Here is a 19,508-nt window from a genome sequence, read left to right on the forward strand (position 1 = left end):
GGAGCAAAAAGATCTGAATTCAAATCCAACTTTTGATTTTAGCTGTGTAACTAGGCAAAGCACAACACTTAATCTCTCTCAGCAGGTTTTTTCTTCTGTAAAATGTAGATAATTATCCCACCTACCTGCCAAGGTATCTAAAGTTGTATTTGAATTCAAATCTTAAGCACCAGACAGCGGAGTGCTAGGTGGTACAATCAATATAATGCTGGACTCGGAGTCAGACCAGAGTTTGAATCCTGTCTCAGACATTTATTTAGCTCAAATCTGAGTGAGTAACTTACTATTTTTCAGTCTTAACTTTCTCATCTATAAAATGGGGATAATAATAGTACTTGCTTCCCAGGGTTGTTATAAGGATCAAATAAAAATGCTTTGAAATTTAAATGCTATGGAAAGACTAGTTTTAGTAATATTGTTATTATTTTCTTTCCTAGAGAAAATAAGGCATCTTTGAAGTGTCTTTGACAGGAGAATGACATGGTCTGATCTATGCTGCATCAAACCCCGACTTGACTGCTATAGGAAAGACGGATTGCAGATGGAAGGGAGAGACAAGACAGATGTGGCATAGGATGTCATCCACACAGGAGGCATCTTTTGACTCCATGTCCGGAGCCATTTGTACTGTCTCAGACTTCATCTCCAGCAGAATTCATAGTTTTTGATCCTTAAAGAAGGTCAATTTTCATAGGAGCATACAATTTTTTGGACTCCTTTGAGGTGAAAATTGTTCTATCAATTGTTCTATCAATATCTCTATTACTATATCATAGCAAGCATGAAGATGATAATAAAAGGCCAACCTATTTCCTGGTCAGAAAAGTTTGGCAGTATTCTTAAAAATAACAGAATAAAACAATCTTGAATCATGATACGAGTGACCATATTTTCTTCAAAACTATTTATATTCAAATCAATCAACTTCAACAAATGAAGTATTTGGTATTCGACTGGTGCTTTTGAAATCGACTTGTAGCTTCTCAAATATCTAATTCCCTTCCAAAGCTTCCACAGGTCTTTATTATCAATTTGTTTAATCTGGTACAATTAGCATGAAATAATTTTCTCATATTTCTGCATTTTTGAACCGCCTTAAGGCCAGCATCTTCTTTATTTACTGATTAAGTGCTGAAGCTATTGCTCTAGTTCCCCTTGCAGCATCCCTAATGGTAAACAGCCAAGCCATTATTACAAACTGAAACAAAACAGGTTTTCCATTGCTATTGAGAATCTTTAGTTTCCTAGCAAGGAGGGAATTTATCAGGCCAATGCAGCAGTGTTATTGGATTCCAAATTAATACGTTAGCTTGTGATAACAAAATTCAAACTGACAGAACTGAGAACCGACATAATGTAAATTACCCCAAAGGTTCAGAGCAATGGGACATGCTCCTTGCTTATCTCTGATTTCCATGGACCTGGCAAGAGTCTTTGAAGCAGTGAATTGTGACTAGGGATTGGAACTCTTTTGAGAAATTCATAATCTCAAAAGAGGTCTGTTGGATGATCAAATGCATCAGTGAAGTGGGTATGGTTTTGTAGAAACAAATTTGTTTTTTAGATAACCCAGAAGAATGAAGAAACTAACAAACCACATCTTATGGCGATCACAAGAAGGAATTGGAGGTGTTTATTCTACAGAAGAAAAGGCTGAAGGGAGAGTCAAAAATACTTTTAAAATTTATGAGGGTTACCATGTTGTTTGTCAAAATTTCAGAAAGCAAAACAGGAACAGATGGAAGGAAGGCAAGGAGTCAGAAGTAAATGAATAGCTTCCCAATAGAAGTGCTCAGGGATAAAATGGATTCTCTTGGGATAGAGTGACTTTTCCATCACCCATCATGTTCAAGTAGATTCCCATGGTCTAGGTAACTTTCTAAGACTGCATTGGTAAAAGGAGTTATTTCTTCCAGGAGTTCTCAATACCAATGAGGTTAAACATTCAGTCTTCAACTAGCCCCTTCCCCTTTTAAAAATGAAAAGCTGAAAATTGACAATCTCTAAATTTTCTTCCAATGAGCAGCTAGATGGCACTATTGTGCATAGAGTCCAGGATCTGGACTCAGGAAGACTCATCACCCAGAGTTCAAATCCTGCCTAGCTGTGTAACACTGGACAAGTCACTTCATCCTGTTTGCCTCAGCTTCCTCATTTGTAAAATGAGCTGAAGAAAGAAATGGCAAATCACTCCAGTATCTTCACCAAGAAAATGCCAAATGAAATCACGAAAAGTCAGACATGACTGAGACAGACAGACAACATCTCTTCCAATTTTTAGCTTCTAGGGTACTTACCAACTCTAATATTCCATATTTTAAGCTTCCTTTCAGATCTAACTTTCTGTTTTCTGAAACCTAAGGAAAGATCTTTCTCAGCCAATCTATCAATAAACATTTATTAAGTGCCTACTATGTACTAAAGTGTTTTTTCTTCATCCAGCACAAAACTTACCCATGTAGGGCTTTGTTCCCGCCATCGAGGAAGCTTTCTCTGCTCCTTTAATGACAGTGGCGATGTTAAAGTCAGTTATGTGGACATGCCCTACAAATACAAAAACACAAATGGATGTTAACACAAACAGCTGCTTGGATCACTTGTTTGGCTGACATGCAAAAAAGAAAGCCGTCCGTTGGGCATAACAAAGCCTGTGCCCTGCACACCCAGGGAGGGCAGAGAAACTTTGCATCAGCCATAAACCTTTAATTTGGAAGATGGCCACTACAATGACTCAGTGCCATACTCCTTAAACTCAGGCTGGATTTGACATTTCTCTTTATTAAATTTCACATTATTAAATTCAACTCATCATTATAGTCTGTAAAAAAAAAAAAAAAAAAAAAAAAAAAAGGCTCCTGACTTTGTCATCCTTAGGTTAAGCTATTCTTTTGGCTTCGTTTTACTTGCAAATTTTGTAAGCAAGCCATTGTTGTTACTGAAATCATTGGTTAACATTTAGGAAACTGAAATTAAGTGACTTGCCCAGAGTCACACAACTAATTAGTGTCCAAGACTAAATATGAATGCAGGTTGTCTTGACTTCCTCCCCATATCTCTAGCCACTGCAGCACCCAGCTGCCTCTAAACCACTTCATTTCTCTGGGTGTGGATTTCTTCATATATAAAGTATATTCATAATAGTCTGCTGCATAGGCTGTAAAAGTCTCCCAAGGAAAGAACTTAGCAAAATGTAAAGCACTCTGGGACCATGAACTGTTAGAAGTACATAGCATCTGAAGAACAAAAAAACTTTGAAATGGTTGGTAAGCCCTCTTCATTAGGCAGGCACAGCCAAGGGAGGAAGCCCTGAGGTCCACGCGGGCTCTAGCCAGTGAACTGCAAGGCAGAAGAGATCAATTGGCCAGCTTGAGCAGGACGGCAAGCTCTCCGACAGCCCAGAATGCCACTTATAATGACTACTTACAGAGAAGCTTCCCTGGAAGGGCTTGCAGAGTCTATAATCAGTCCTATCAGTTCTATCAATACTATCACAATTGCATCTGGGCCAATGAAGTCGGAGCATCACCGCCCAGGGTGAGGATTACTTGGAGTTTAATGATCTCTCTTATTAAAGCCACAAAGGAGAGGGTGGGACAGCTTAAGCTCTAGCATTGGCAACTTGGATTAGAAGGGATATTGCTGCTCTTTCCTGTCCCCCTCTTCCCTGATGGGAAAGATGGAGAGAACACAGTGTGAAGCCTCCTTGCTCATGGTACCTGAAAATGAGGTGTTTAGTGCCATGGATACCCTGCCAGATGGCAAGACTTTCAATTGGTGACTTAATTGATGAGTGCTGAACTCCTTATTTCTTTCTCATAAGTGCCATTATGAGAGTGTGGGTAGAATAGTATCAGAGCTGAACAATATTTCCTAATGAATTGAAGTTGAAACTTTCTCTAAAACACACAAATTATGATCCGAGAGTGGATGGTATGCTTTCTGCAAGTTCAAACCAAAACCAATTCAACAAGTAGAAACCTGGGATTTAGAGCTCCATGAAGGCTTAGAGATCATCAAACAACCTTTGGAAATGTGGAACAATGGCAAGAGGAGTGGTTCAGAGGTCAAAGGATCTAGGTTCAAATTTCCCATCTGCCACTTAATTATTTGCCTATGGTTGGCCATATTTCTTTTCATTTCTAGGTCTCAGTATCTTCATCTGTAAAATGAGAGGGGTAGTCTATGTCAGAGGGGTCAGACTATTGTCCAGAATATAACCGAATGCCCTGAAACATGATTGGAATATAATTGACGAATATTTAGCAAAATAAATAAAAATACAACATAACATAGATAATGTTAGTGTATTTTATCTTCACTTTAGTGGTCTGTTTCTATTTCAATTTGACATTGCTGGGCTAGGTGTCCTATTGGGTATATTTTAGCTATAGATTTATGATTCTGGTTTCCTCATGTCACAAATATTAATATGGATATTAACACTAAAACCTTATTATTGTTATACTGGCACAGTTCAGTCATTAATACTGAACATCCTATTAAGTAATTCTCCATTTCATTAAAGATTGATGTGTAATTATATTACTAGGGATTAAGTTTGTATTGATTTCCTATGCATTTTCACAGTTTTTTTGAACAGAACTTGCCTATTATTTCCTCCTGAATTCTGCTGTTATTAATTTGTTATGCTATTGAATTTAATAAAGCCATTGTCTTGGTTTTTTGTTTTTTTTTTTCTTTTTTGGCAAATTCTCTCAGATTTCCTAAGTAAATCATCTTATTATCAAGTTAGTCATTATGAAGAAAGTCTTGATGAAATGGGAGTGGTTATTACCACAAAGAATCTGTGAAAGAAAAGATGGTTAAGAAATGGACTCAGTCAAAGAAAAATATCTATTCTTATAAGGAAGATTAGGAACTGTAATAAAATTGGAAGCTAGGTGGATGGGATAAAATGGGATTATCAAAAGCTTAACACAAATGGTGTTGCCTCATCTGGGTCCTGAAAGATTGGGGCTTGGAGAAACTGACATCAGTCACAGACATAGGGAATGGAATAAGCGAACACAGTAATGTAAGATGTTTTAGATAGCAGTGAGTAGAATATTTGAGGGGAAAAGTGTGACATAAGCTTGGAAGGTAACTTGGAGGCAAAATGTGGAGGGGGTTGAATACCGGGCCATAGAATATGAATCTTTATTCCATAGATAATGGAAGGCATCAAAGGCTTTTGAGCAAACATGGAATATTATCTATCTGACCCAACTGATATTTATTGTATTATAGTTATAGTATTTTAGATCATATAAAAACATTATTTTAATTGTCAGTACCCTTAATGTGTGAATGTGTTTGTATTGTCCTTTAACAATTAACTAACTGACAAGACTAAAGGAATCTAGCAGTTTCCATTATGGATATTTTTTATATAAATCAAATCATTGACTAAAATTATTTGCAACCAAATGAAAGGCTGAGGTTAATGACAATTTTGTTGAAATATATGGTTGAAGACCAAGAGATCAGAGACAATCAAGAGATCCCATATATACAGAAATTAATAACTCTTCCTTACAAACTACTAAAAGTGGTACGCTCTGAATGACATCAAATATAGCACTGGCGCTTAAAGATAGGAAGGTTCTAGTTAAACAGGGCAGTCACTATAGTGAGTTTATAATATAAACACTATTATCTGTATTTTAAAGAAAGAGCAAGAGGTTAAGTGATTTGACTGAGATTAAATAAGTACTGAGTTAGAATGAGATAAAATTCTAATCTCTTCAGATTTAGTCCAATAATTTGTTCCGTGTGTGTGTGTGTGTGTGTGTGTGTGTGTATGTGTGTGTGTGTGTGTGTGTGTGTGTGTGGTGTGTGTGTGTGTGTGTGTATAGACCCTCAGCAAATAAGAACAAAAGTCAAGGGAAACACCCAAATTTCTATGCACGGAAGATAAGCCTATGTTTTCTAAGAACATTTACAGATGAAATCAAACTAGTATAACAAGCAGATACAAAGTGAACTAGTTCTGTTCAGATGTCACTAGTGAAACATAGTTACCAGAAAGTATAATGAAACTATCTCATTTGGACTTAATCAGCCTAGTACCTGAAGGTATTGTGTGAGCAAGCTCCAAAAGCACTTTAAAAATACAGTATGGGAAAGTAACTGCTCTGAGCGGGGGAGAGGAGGGAAGTTATCTAATTTAGAAGTACGTGGGGATTAACAATTATACCTCATATTCCCACAGCATTATGAGGGATAGGAAAATAATACCCCATATAGAGTAGGTAACCCAAACACTATTATCTGTATTTTAAAGAAACAGCAAGAGGTTAAGTGATTTGATTGAGATTAAGTAAGTACTGAGTTAGAACTGAGATAAAACTCTAATCTCTTCAGATTTAGTCCAATAATTTGTTCCCTGTGTGTGTGTGTGTGTGTGTGTGTGTGTGTGTGTGTTAATTCTTCCACAGTGCCTCTCTTCTTCTGAGTTTCAAATGGCACCGTCTGCCTTGACTTGTTCAACCCTAATAAGTCTGATACATTAGAATTTGGTGGTTTCTCACTAAAATGCCTAAAGAGAGGTACATAGATTCTCTTTCACATCATTGCTCCTGGAAAAAAAAAATCTAATAGTAGTACCAGCCAGAATAATGATCAATAAATCCAATTTGAGAAACTATAGTAAATGTCTTCCTTCATATTAGACCCACACCAAAAAAGTTGTTTAGAAACTTATGCGCAAGAGGAAAGGGGGTTAACCAGAAAAGCCAAAAGACAGAATGAGGCTCCATCAACTATCTATCACTGCTGTTGCTCATATCCCTTCCTTTTGCCACTTTTTTCTTCTTTGTGAAGATGGAGTGAGGGTAGCAGAGTGCTAAGAGATAAAACAGGAACCCACAGAACAAATCTTTACTAAGTTTCTCTCTATAGACATAAGATTTATTAATTCACCACAATTCAAATTTGATTCAATGAACATTTATTAAAAGCCACCCTGTAATCAGAATCTAAGAGAAATAGCAGTGGGCTTACAGTCAGGAGACATGGTTTGCATCCGGATTCTGATAATGCCTACAGAACTGTGGAAGCCATTTAATCATACCTGCACTAGCCATTTCATTCACTAATTAGCATTTAATTAGCTAATTGACCCCAATGATTAAGAAAGTACTTTATGAACTTTTAACATTACATAAATGTGAGGTGCTAGAAAAGACAAGAAAATCTCAGTTATAATAATGGCTATTTTCTTAAAGTGGAATCATTATGCCATTTTCAATTGCATTCAAGAAACATTCATTATCTAAAAATGTGATAGGAGTGATGGATACGTCCCCCCAAAGAGATATCATGGCAGCTTTCAAGAAACTTTGAATCTGGTAGTAAGATAAGACAGGACAGAAACAATTATGATCCCGGGTAGAATGCGTTCAGTACCAGAGAGGTTTTCAAACAAAGTTCTCCAAGAGATCGGAACAGGAAGAGATCATTTCAGCTGGAGCGATCAGGGCAGAATCCCACCAGAAGGTCTCTCTCAATGGATACAATTAGGCAGCCTTTGGACTGCATGCCAGCAGAGGCTCACGTGAGAAGAATGCTTACTGTGAAGCCGAGGTGCCAGGCTGTAACAAACCCTTTTGTGATCCTGCCTACCAAATGGTAGCATCTCATTCCATTTAACAAATGTGCATGAAGCATCCCTCGTGCGCAAAGCCCAGGGCCAGACTGGGACAAGGGCAGGAGAGGGAGAAAAAATGGTGAGATAAGGCTCTCTTCACTTCCCCGGGCAACAAAACCAACTCTATTCTTTGTTTTCCATTATCTTCCAACCACAGCAAACTTATCACGGGCAGGATGAAAAATAGGAGCTACCGCCCAAGTCATCCAGGCTTGTTTGCCTTCTGCCACCCTAGATGGCCAGCATTTTGGGAACGTGCCGTTTCTGGGGAAACAATGAAGTGACCTTTACCCGTTTTTCTAGTCACATAGGATCGGAAGCATCTCCTTGTCCCTGTGTTCTTCCGTGTTTCCCGTGTGGAAAGGGATCCAATGATCTCCCCTAAACCCGAAGCCTCCTGTGCCCAGGTGTTCATCCCGAGATAACCGGGCACTGCTTCTGGGGCTTCTCAGGGTCTCTAGCTGGGGCCGCTTGTTCTCCGGCTAATCTCAGTGTCTCCTGATGGCCACATTGTAGCTCCTGCCTCCAGGAAGCTTTCCCCGACCACTGGAGCCTAGGATCATCTCTCCTTTTTCTGAACAGGCACAGTATTGGGAATCACAATGTCAGCATCAGAAGGGATTGTACAATATGGCTGCTCAAAACTGGGAGGGCCATTACAATGCAGAACAGCCAATGCCAGGGCTGGAAGAGACCTGGACACGTGGAGACACATGGTGAATGTGGGAGCTACCTTTAGAGAATGGAGGCACAGTGCAGAGTGTGTGGTAGGAAGGCCTGAGTTCAGATCCAGCCTCACACACTAGCTGGGTGATCCTGGGTAAGGCATTGAACCCCATTTGCCTTAGTTTCCTTACCAGTAAAAAAAAAAAAAAAAACTGCTGGAGAAGGAAATGGCAAACCATCATCTTTGCCAAGAAAACCCCCAAAGAGGTCACAGAGTCTGACACAGCAGAAAAATGACTAAATAACAATCCCAATCTTTGGTTTTATACCTCAGGAGTCACGACTGAGAGAAAGCTAATGATTTCCCAAGGGCAACACTGTGGAAGTGAGGCCTTCGGAGTCCTCAGGCAGGACTTCTCACTTCACTTAACCCAAGAGGGCTGTTGTGAATCCCAAAAACATAACACGGAAAGTCCTTTGGAAACATCCAAGCAGTCCAGTAATGGCAGCCATGGCAACCCCATGCCCGGGAAGGAAGCTTGGGGGACTTTTCCCCCGACCATTTGGGCAATCTTAAACTGGGAACTTGGGAACAGTTTGGGGCCTCGGCCATGATGATCTGAGATCTCACCGGCCAAGAACTGTGTTTGTCTCAGAGCGTCAACAGCACAAGTGAAGAAATCGCACTTTACGTCTGCTGAAGAGATGAGACTCTGAGCCTCCATGACCTGGGTTGTGGAGTCCTGGGCAGTGAAGGGAAGGACATCCTCTGAGCACCCCCTCACCATCCCCATGGCCAAGCTGAAGGCAACACGTGCACACACATGCATGCACACATGCTCATGTAGATACAACACACATATACAAACACACACTAGCATTCACACACACACACACACACTCACACCTATAAAAAATACATATTAGTATTCACATATGCACTCACACTCACATACACAAATTCATACTACCATACACACACACACACACACACACACTTATTCATATACAAATGCACACCAGCATTCATACACACACACTAACACACATGCATATACACACATACACACATGTGGACTAGATCATTCTCTAGTTGTTTCATGTAGGTGAATCTTGTCTCCCATAAAAGAAGGCAGCGGGTATCATGTTGAAGAGGAAAAATTATCATCACAATAGTTTTATGAAAATAATTTATATTTGCAATACTTCAAATTATTTCTTTTAAAATAACTAAAAAAAAATTAACAAGCATTTAAGTGTCTACTATGTAAAAGATATAATACTAGGAGCTGAGAGTAGAAGGCTGAAGAGGGTTTTATAGATTATTTATAGATTAATTAACCAGGGCCAGAGAATTGAAGTAACCCATGTCTCCTGATTCGAGATGTATCCCACGATTCCACGAATAGGGTCTTAAATAAGAGTGTGGCGACTTTAAATAAATATCAGGTTTTGATTTCTCTTAAAATCTCCACATGCTGCGAAGAATATGGCCATCTTTCAGGCCTTCATTCTCAGTAGGAGACTTGCTTTTCCTCTCAGTATCCGGGTGGCTTTTCCCCAGAGGCCTTATAGTAAACAACACATGTCCTTTTTCCCTAGAAAAGGACTCCCTGTGGAAGAGAGCTAAAACAGGAAATATTGTGACAAGGAAGTAGGTATTTTTAAAGCTGCTATCCATCACCCAAAGAAGAGCATGAAACACATGTATAAACAAATGTGTTTGAAGCAGATGGAAAGACAATTCTTTCAAAGAAGCCATTTCCATTCCATCTGGAAGATGCAATCGGCGCATTCATTCATCCGCTTATTACTCAGCCGCCATTTATCTAGCTCATGAACAAGGAGCCGTATATAGGCTTTCACACACAACCCTGTTCTCTCCCCTCAATTCAGTTCCATTAACAATTATTGAGCACCATTCTGTGTGAGATCCTGGGCAGAGGGAGGGGGAAAGTACTCCCTGCCTCCAGAAGCTTCCATTCTATTGCTCTCCAAGAAGGCACAGTCTGTTTTTGTTGGTCAGGCCTTTGTCAGTCGTCTCTGGCTCTTTGTGACTCCACGTGGAGTCTTCTGGTGAGAGATACTTGCGTGGCTGGCCATTTTCTTCTCCACCTCTCTTACAAGTGAGGAACTGAGGCAAGCAGGGCTAAGTGACTCACCCAGGGTCCTATAGCTGCGATGTGTCTGAGGCCAGATTTGAACTCATGAAGAAGAGAACGTCCTGACTTCAGGCTCAGTGCTCTATGCATGTTGGCATCCCCAGATGCCCAATAAGAAATAAATGCACATATGTAACATATTTTGTATGCATGATCGCATATAAATATGGACATAATCATATATATTTACATTTAAACAACTAAGAATAAAAATTCTATTCACCAGGTCTATCTTCATTTTTCTCCAGATCAATGAAAGGAGAGGCCCTCAACATTGCTACAACTAGTTCCTATTCTTGTGGTACTGAACCCATGTCTTTCTGATCTCTATAACACCTTGCTCTGTCAATTATATCCCCAACTCATAACTATTCTCAGGTCCACCCTTTTACCCCTCCCCTGCTACCCCCCAGGACATTGTCCATTCTCCTTTGTTTCCTCACTCAACTTCTGGAAAGAATAGTCCCCATTTCCTTAACAGACCCTTAAGAAATTGGCCTATAGCCCACCACCCTCCTGGAGTTCCTTTCCTCACAAGAACTTCTTTATCATTAACTTCAATGACAAAGTGTGTCTTTCCTTCTTTTGTCCTCTTTGAAGCATCCAGCATTGTTGGCCAACCTTTTTTTCTTGGTACTTTCTCCTGTTCAGCTTCCACGACTCCAAGCCCCCACGGTTCTTCTCCCACCTCTCTGATTGCTCAACCTCTTTGGCCAATTCCTTAGATTCTCCACCTCAATTAAACATACTTTCCCCCAAATTTTGTCCTTGGCTTCCCAACTCTTGCCCTAAACACACCTCCCGACTCCCAACTTTTTGTGTGTGTGTATGATTTCATCTATATCCCTCAATTAACACCATTATATAGATGCTTTCCATTTCTACCACTGTTCCCTCCCTCATGTTTCTCCCATATTTCTAATCCCATATCCCACTGAGATCTCTCTGGGCAAGTTGGCAAGAAGTAAAGGAGGCCAGAAGGTAAAGTGACGAAGGGAAGGGTGGGCCCAGAGAGAGCTGATGAGGGGCATTTACTAGGAGATAGTCTCGGTTGTTCGGGACAGAAAGTGTTGCCGGCATCCCTTTGAATGAGAGACAATCCAAGTGGGCCTGACCTTGAGAAAATATCTTAAAGGGGCTTACCGTGCTCATCCAATAATATGTTGTCTGGTTTGATGTCTCTGCAAAATAAAAAAATAATAATAAAATCACCCACAAAATGTTTATTCCACCAATGGCACAATGCTTACTACAAGAAATACTTCCTAATCCCTAGCATGCTTTTCTTTCTCCATTTGTGAGTCTTACAAAGCTAGAAAGATAAGAATAATTGCTTCAACACAGTTAGCGGGCTTTTAGTTTCTCTGCATCCTTGGCAGCATAAGCAGGCAGAATCAGACCTTTTTCAGCTTTCTGTTGGGCTCTGCTCTGGTCTATCCCATGCTACTTTAACAAAGAGATATTGGTGAGCATATTCCACCCATATGGATTCTTTGACCCAGTGGTTCTCATTACTGTGCCCCGAAAATGTTCATTAATGGGGGAACAAAACCCAACAAGTCTCATGTTCAGTATTTGCAGGAGTGCTAAATAATTTATGGGATGGTATATCTGCGTAATGGATATTATTGTGCTCTGAGAAATCACAGATCTCTGGGGAAAGGAAACAGTCAGCCTTTATTATTAATTATCATCAGAGCTCTTTGATGCTGGTGATTGAATGAGGTTTGATCAGACCCTTGGGTGTGTTTGTGAGAGAGGGGGAGTGTGCATCAGCCCATTTATATAATACTTGCAGGAATCGTCTGCAGGTGGAGGGGAGGGAATGTTTGTTGTGACTTGGTGTGTGAAGTAGAGTGACAAGATTTGAGAAGAGTGTAAAATGGTCCTTTCAAAGGCCTTAGAATGTGTGTGTGGTGGAGAAAGGGAGAGAAGAGAGAGAGAGAGTCAAAGACAGAGACACAGGGAGACAGCTCAAGAGAAAAGAGAGAACAGAGAGACAGAAGCAGAGAAAAAGAAAGAGTCAGACAGAGAAAGACAGAGTCAGAAACATGAGAGATAGGGAGTGAGAGACAGAGATAGAGAAAGACAGAGACAGAAACAGAGAAAGCTGGATAGACAGAAGGGAAAGACAAAAACAAAGTGAGAGAAACAGATACAGACAAAGACAGACAGGCAGAAGCAGAGAGAGATAAGGAGACAAAGGATAAGACTGACATGAGAAATAGAAAGAAACAGACAGGAACATGTGATGACCGCATATTTAAAATCAGCCTGAGTCAGGAATTCAGGTTAAGGGAAAAATCTTCAATCTTTATTCTCAGTAGAGGTGAAGAAGGATTGTGATAGCAATATGGGCAGCTGCCACAGGAAGCCAGCTAGCAGAGGGGGATCGGAGGTGAAGGGCGGTCACAATAGCAATGCGAGCAGCTATGTCAAGAGGCCAGCCAGCAGTCTCCCTTTCCGCTTCCTTTTTCACTCCCCTGCCTCCACCCACCAAAAACGTCATTTCCTGTACAACACATCAGGACTTGCACAAAAAGTGGGTGGGGACCATTCTTTTTCCAAGCATATATATATATTAATAGAGTATGGTCCAATTACTATTTAGCCTCATATGCTTGGGACCTCAGTGCATCAACTCAGGTCTCAGCCCATTACAGGAACAGAGATGGTGAGAGATATAGAGACAAAGTGAGAGAGATGGAAACAAATAGAGAGATAAATGCATGAGAGACAGAGTGAAAAAGACAGAGAAACAAAGACAGAGACATATAGACAGAAAGAGGGAGAGACAAAAAAACAGAAACAGAAAGAGACAGGTGGAGAGAGAAAGAGATGAAGAGAGATGTAAGGGTTAGATATTCTGCTTATAACAATATGTAAGGGTCACAGGGCTATAGATATAGTGCGAGAAAGGTTCTCAAACATCATCCAGCCCGGGGATTTGTAATCTCTGTAGTCATCTGACAAAGCTTAGGGATCCCTTCTCAGAATAAAGCTTTCACATGCACGAAATAAAACACATAGGATTACAAAGGGCAACACGAAGATACAAAAGGCCTTTAATGGCTAGTGTTACCCAAACTGCAACAATATGAAAATCTCTCTCCTAACTATACCTTGAGAACTGCCTGAGCTTCAGAGAAGTTAAGGGACTTGGCCAAGCTCATACAATGCAAGAGATGGGATTTTGAAGAGGTTTCCTCACTCCCAGTGCATTTAGCACCATTACTGATTAAAGACATATCTGGGAATTACAGGAGTCATTCTCTTCCCCGTCCCAATTCCCGCTCTTCCCACAAGTATTTTTCTCCTGAGGGTTCTATAGATGGTCAGATGTAATAGCAGGAGTATTGATTTCAGGGGCAGAGGGTCAGGAGACAAAAGCTAGTTTAAACATCGGCCGCGTGATGTTGGGCAGGTCATTTTAACCCAGTGGGCTTCATTCAGGTTCATCTGCAATCTGGGGGCTGATGTCTCCTGCACTGATCCCAGACATGGCAGAACAGTGGAGAGTGTGGGACTTGTAATCTGGATGCCTTGCATTCAACTCTGTCGTCAAACTTTTATGAGCTATGTGATCCTGGGCAAGTTTTTTCACCTCTCTCTGCCTCATGCTTCTCATCTGTAAAATGGGGATAATAATAGTACCTATCTCCCAGAGGTCTTGTTAGGATCAAATGAAGTCATCTTAGTAAAGCTCTTTGCAAACTTTGCAGCGTAACAGAAGTGCCTAGGATTATTGGGAAGGAAGGAACCTGGAAGGCCTCTGGTCCAACTTCTCATTTTACAAATGAGGCACCCAAGATGGAGGAGTAAAGGCAAGCACTTCCCTGGCCCAAGTTCCCCTCTGAGCCACCCTAAATCATTCCTCCAAACAATTCTGGAGTGACCGGACTTACAGAATGATGCCTGGGCCAAAGCAACTTAGGTCAGCAGGAAAGATCTATTGTGATAGGGTGAGCGTGGAGCCGCCATAATAATCTTCTTAATAAACAGGTTAAATGGGGTTATTCCTCTGCTGAAAAGCTTTCAGTGGCCCTCTATTATCCCTCTGATTTTCCTGGCATTTAAAGTTTTCCAGGTAAACATGTTCCAACCTATCCTTCTGGCCTTATTTCACTTAGTTCCCTTCCCCATTCCAGTATGTTCCCTTTTTGCCATATTGGATAGGTGGCTATTCTGTGCATTCCTGGAGACTTCCCCTCCTGATAATCCAGTCCAGAAAGACCTCTTCATTCCTACCTGTAAGAATCCATCTTTGCCTTGAAGAATCAACTTTGGGGCTTCCTACTCTATTAATTTCCCAACTGAAAGTATTCTTGTCCTCAAATTGTCTTAGAGCATCTCGTCTGGACCTTTCCTTTGTCTCTAATATCGTCCATCAATCACAATCAACCAAGTATTTATTAAATGCCTCCTATGTGCCAGGCACATAAAAAATGAAATTGTCCCTGCCTCAATGAGCTTATATTTACTGGGGAGAAATAGATATAGATACAATTATGTACAAAAGATATACAAAATAAAAACATGGAAGATGATAATATAAGAATTCAAGAGCAAGAGACAGAACTAACAACCAATAAGGGAAATCAGGAAAGATTTTTCCACAGACATAGTCCTTGAGCTGAATCTTGAAGAAAGGAAGGGATTCTAAAAGTCCAAAATGTAAATGGAGTGCATGCCGGCAGGGCCTGGGCAAAGGCCAGGAGGTGGTACAGGATATGGAATTCTGAGTTCTGGAAATGACAAACAGGCCATTTGGCTGTAACCTCCCCCAGGAAGTTTTACTCAATACTCCATTTCAGCAAACCATAAATTTCCACCTTAGAATCTCCTACACAAAACAACTTTCTACAAAAGCAACTTGGCCGACCAATCTTTCCTTCTTGTTCTTCAAACATTTACCTTGAAATATTCACTCTCTTAGAAATCCTTTCTCTTTACAGGAGGCCACAACTTACCCATTTATAGACTTGATAACAGAAGGGACTCTTGGCCAAGAATACTTAGACTAGGGGGCCTAGAATACACTTTCTAGTCCAGAGGCTAATGATTCCATAGATTAAGCAAATGGATAGAAAAGAGCTTCTGGGAGAGCCAACTTTCAAATGCTTTTCTTCACTTGCCACCTGTCATCATTAATAGTTACTAGTATCTATTAAAAACCATCCACCATATTCTTGTATTTTATAGATTAAGAATAAGATATATTCAGAGGTCATGGTTTGCTCAAGAGCAGAAAGCCAAACTGTGCCCAATACAGAAGGATGATTCATGTCTGACGGTCACCATTACAGTGCTATCTCCCTCATCTTGGCTTTACTACAGAAGCAAACCAAGAGTTGTGGCTGCATATGGTGCCAGAAAGATGATAACTGCTTCTCAGTTTTGTCCTGTCTCACACTGTCCACAACACTAGTGGTTTACAAAACATGGGAAAGACATGGCCCCTTCCTTCGTGGGACTTCTGGCTGGCACCATCCCAGAAGCCGGCTGGGCAGGGAGCTCCTAGAGCAGAGAGGCAGCAGCTGCTACTTATCGATCTAATGAGAGGATCAGCCTCTTCCCACTCCAATAATGCCTTCGGGTTTTTAATAAATGCACAGCTCTCAGGCCTACTGCTGGTCCACTACACTGCAGCTGGGAAGCTGGTTGTCTTAGGAAGAAAGAACGAAAAACAAGTGAAAGCTGCATGTGGCAAAGCAGTGTGATTTCTGGGATCTGTTGTTCCTGGTTGTGTGTGTGTGTGTGTGTATGTGTGTGTGTGTGTGTGTGTTTGTGGTAGGGGTGCAAAGGGAGAAAAATCACGCTGTGAGCCCCTCACTGTCTTGGACACTGAGTACACCAAAGGATGTGACTAAAAATAACTCTGTATCATTAGGTTCCTGAGAGCTGCCTCCTTGTCAACATTTTCTATTGTTCTTGTTTAGTGATTTCAGTCGTGTCCAACTGTTCATGATCCCATTGGGGGTTTTCTTAGCAAAGCTCCTGAAGGGCTTTGTCCTTTCCTTCTGCAGATAGTTTTACAGATGAGGAATTGAGACAAAGAGGGTTAGGTTTCTTGTCCAGGTCTCTCCAGTAAGTGTCTGAGGTTGGATTTGAACGCAAGATAACTGAGTCTTCCTGACTCCAGACCCTGCTTTCCATGCACTATGGTGACTCCTAGCTCTTTGAGGCTTCCCTATTCTCTTGGAGACCCTACACTGAGGACAATATCCAGAAGTGCTAAATTCTGATCTCTAGGATATAGGAACCCAAAGAAGAAGAGCCATAAGGGAGTAGGTGATCAGGGAAGGCTTCAAGGAAGAAGTAGACTTTGAATCAGATCATGAGAAATGAATGAGATGAATCTGAACCGAGGAGGGACAGAGTATCAAGGGGAAGAGGTCAAGCAAAGGCATGGACATGGGGATGGGTAACCCCAACGTGTGGTTCATCATTCTGAGGAGCAACACGCTTGAAAAGGAAAAGTTCATTCCAGTGATGATGTTGATGAGTGGCTGCTTAATCTTGAACAAGTCCCTGGAGGAGAGTGGGTTCTCTTTGGGCCATGTTGAGTTTGATTTAACTAGAGGATGATTAGTTCAAAAGGCAATTGGTGATGCAAGACTATTATTGAATAGATTAAAGTTGGATAAGATAGAAATGATTGAAGCAATGGGAGTTGATAAGGTCAATAAAAGAGCATAAATAAATATTTTTTTCTAAATAACCCACAATAGAGTTGTGGGTAGATCCCCAATGAAGGAACAGGATATAGATAAAACGTTCTATAGTCTAATATTGCTTTCAGTTCAAAAATTCAATTATTTGGTACTCTGAAAAGAGCGCAGGATTTAAAAACAGAGCCTGGGTTCAAATCCACATCAACTACTTTCTACCTGTATGACTGGAAGAATCAGATCTTGGAGCCTAAGTTTCCTGATTCTTGGTTTGGACTATCTGAGGCTTGGGACCCTATCTAGCTCTAAATATATGCTCGTATGACTTTTTTTTCCCCCTGCAGAGATAGGCTCTCTCACACACCATAGCTGTCACTAGATCACCAGGCAAAGTCATTAAAAAGTAAAAGTGCAAAGGGGTCCTGGATGCATATCTTTGGGTTTGATTAGACCAGCATTTTAGTAGCACAGCTCCTTATCGGGGCATCACAGGGCGAGATGACTTCAGGACTATTTCCATAAGGGCTGTTTTTCCTAGTGATCATATCGCAGTTCTAAAAATTCACTCCACCAAAACTGGTCTGCACAATTAGAAAGTAAGAGGGAAGGAAAGCTGTACAAATGGGGAAAGGTTGAGATGACTCAGACTGGGGACAATGCGATCATTCAAGAACCGGGGGAAATGACATTATTATGGAAAGTATGTAAGCAGAACTATAAAACTTGGTGTCCTTCATGAATTATTTTTGACCCCAGTGAAATGAAACAGAAATGTCAGATGGGCTATATAACACATTCTCTGCTGAATGTTAAAATCCCAAGCAGATGCGTGGCAATTTTGGCTTCCTATGTTTCTGGAGGGAGTTAGTTGCCTTTCTGCATCCTCATTGTGATTTTAAGTGTTATGAAAAGAATAACAAAAACACCGTCTACATGTTGTACAAAAAAATGAAACGAGTTGGTGAATAATTTATCTTGGATTAGAAAAACATGTTTGTATGGGGTTACAGGTAGAGTTCTAGAGTTGAGAAGGATTTGGAAGCATACACGATCAAATTTAATTTAATTTAAAATTAAAATTTATTCATTTTAAATTATAAAAGATAAAATTAATAAATTAAAAATTAATTTTAAAAGAACTTTATTTAACATTTAGGGGAAAGTAATTCTCTAGGCCTGGGATCCCTTATAGTTTGCAGTAAGTACACACTCTATTTTTTACTTACTGTCTCAAGACTGACTAGGATTGAAAGGGATAGAAACTTCAGAGAGAAATGAGGCAATGTCCCATCATCTAGCTATCCCATTCTCCCCCAAATTTTATTGCATTTTAAATATAGTAGCTTCTTTCCATGGCTATATTGAAGCTGGCTATAGCTATGGCTGTAATCACTGGAGATGGGCCCCTTTGGTCAACCCCATTAGTGCTTGTAATTAACTATGTTTTCCAAATCAACCAGTTGGGAACTTGATATTCAAGAAACTGTATCTTCCATCTTACCAAAATCCTTTCCACTATAATTTGAGGTAATTTTCTACTGTCTTATCTTTCTGGAACACAAAGAATAGCTAGTCACTTTCTTTTGTATTATTTTTTGTTTTGTTTTGTTTTTTAATCCAGCAAGGTACAAATACCAGTATGGGTAGAATTGATTAATTCACTTCAGAAGCTGTTTCACTGCATGGTGTCTGAACGCAAACTCGGTTACTAAGGCAATAGTCATTCAGCCTAATGATTCTCTCATGGAGACTTGGATCACACAAGATGGCCAAATATATTGAGGGACATGGAGACATGAATCTTTTTTTGCTAAAAATAAGAGAGTATTTTCAACAACAACCCCCTGAGTAAATTTTGGGGCATGGTTGGAGGAAGAAACAACCATAATGTCCTTCCTGTAGAGTAATTATATTTTAAAAGAAAAGCAAATTGTACATAATAGATTTTCAGCTTCATATATAATCATCTTTCTATTCTAAAAACAAAAGTGAGAAAACAACTTAAAGTGTCACCTTCACTGGAGTGACCAGGAGATACAAATTGATGTTACTCTCACCCACTTGTTCTACTTCAAGGCAAACTTTTCCCTAAGTTTCCTTCCCATATCTCTCAGTGAAGCTGAGCCTGGGTGACCCTGCTTGGGAAATCCATGATAGTCTTCATCCTTGTCCAAGTCAGAAATGTTATCTTGTTTGTCACACACGAAGCCGGCAGCTGGCTACTCGGTTGGAGTTCAGTCACGGAAGACCAGCTGAGCACTTCTTGGGCTGAATATACCTCCAGACTTTCCTTTCATGTACCTTGGGCCCAAGTTCTGCAGCAGCCGGGTCCTCACCCCTGGCCCATAGAATAATACTGAG

The 19,508-nt window shown here is 40.3% G+C and overlaps 1 protein-coding gene across 1 annotated transcript in view; it reads right to left on the reverse strand.

The window, feature by feature from the left end:
• STK32B (serine/threonine kinase 32B) overlaps nucleotides 1-19,508 on the reverse strand; it is a 307,808-nt gene that overhangs the window by 35,046 nt on the left and 253,254 nt on the right. The window contains exons 5-6 of the mRNA XM_051965055.1: nucleotides 11,620-11,657; nucleotides 2,455-2,544 (exon numbers count right to left, since the gene is read on the reverse strand). Coding sequence (XP_051821015.1) covers nucleotides 2,455-2,544; nucleotides 11,620-11,657 — 128 coding nt within the window. The remainder of the gene's footprint in view (nucleotides 1-2,454; nucleotides 2,545-11,619; nucleotides 11,658-19,508) is intronic.

Source organism: Antechinus flavipes, chromosome 6, assembly GCF_016432865.1.
Source record: "Antechinus flavipes isolate AdamAnt ecotype Samford, QLD, Australia chromosome 6, AdamAnt_v2, whole genome shotgun sequence".
Lineage (NCBI taxonomy): Eukaryota > Metazoa > Chordata > Mammalia > Dasyuromorphia > Dasyuridae > Antechinus > Antechinus flavipes.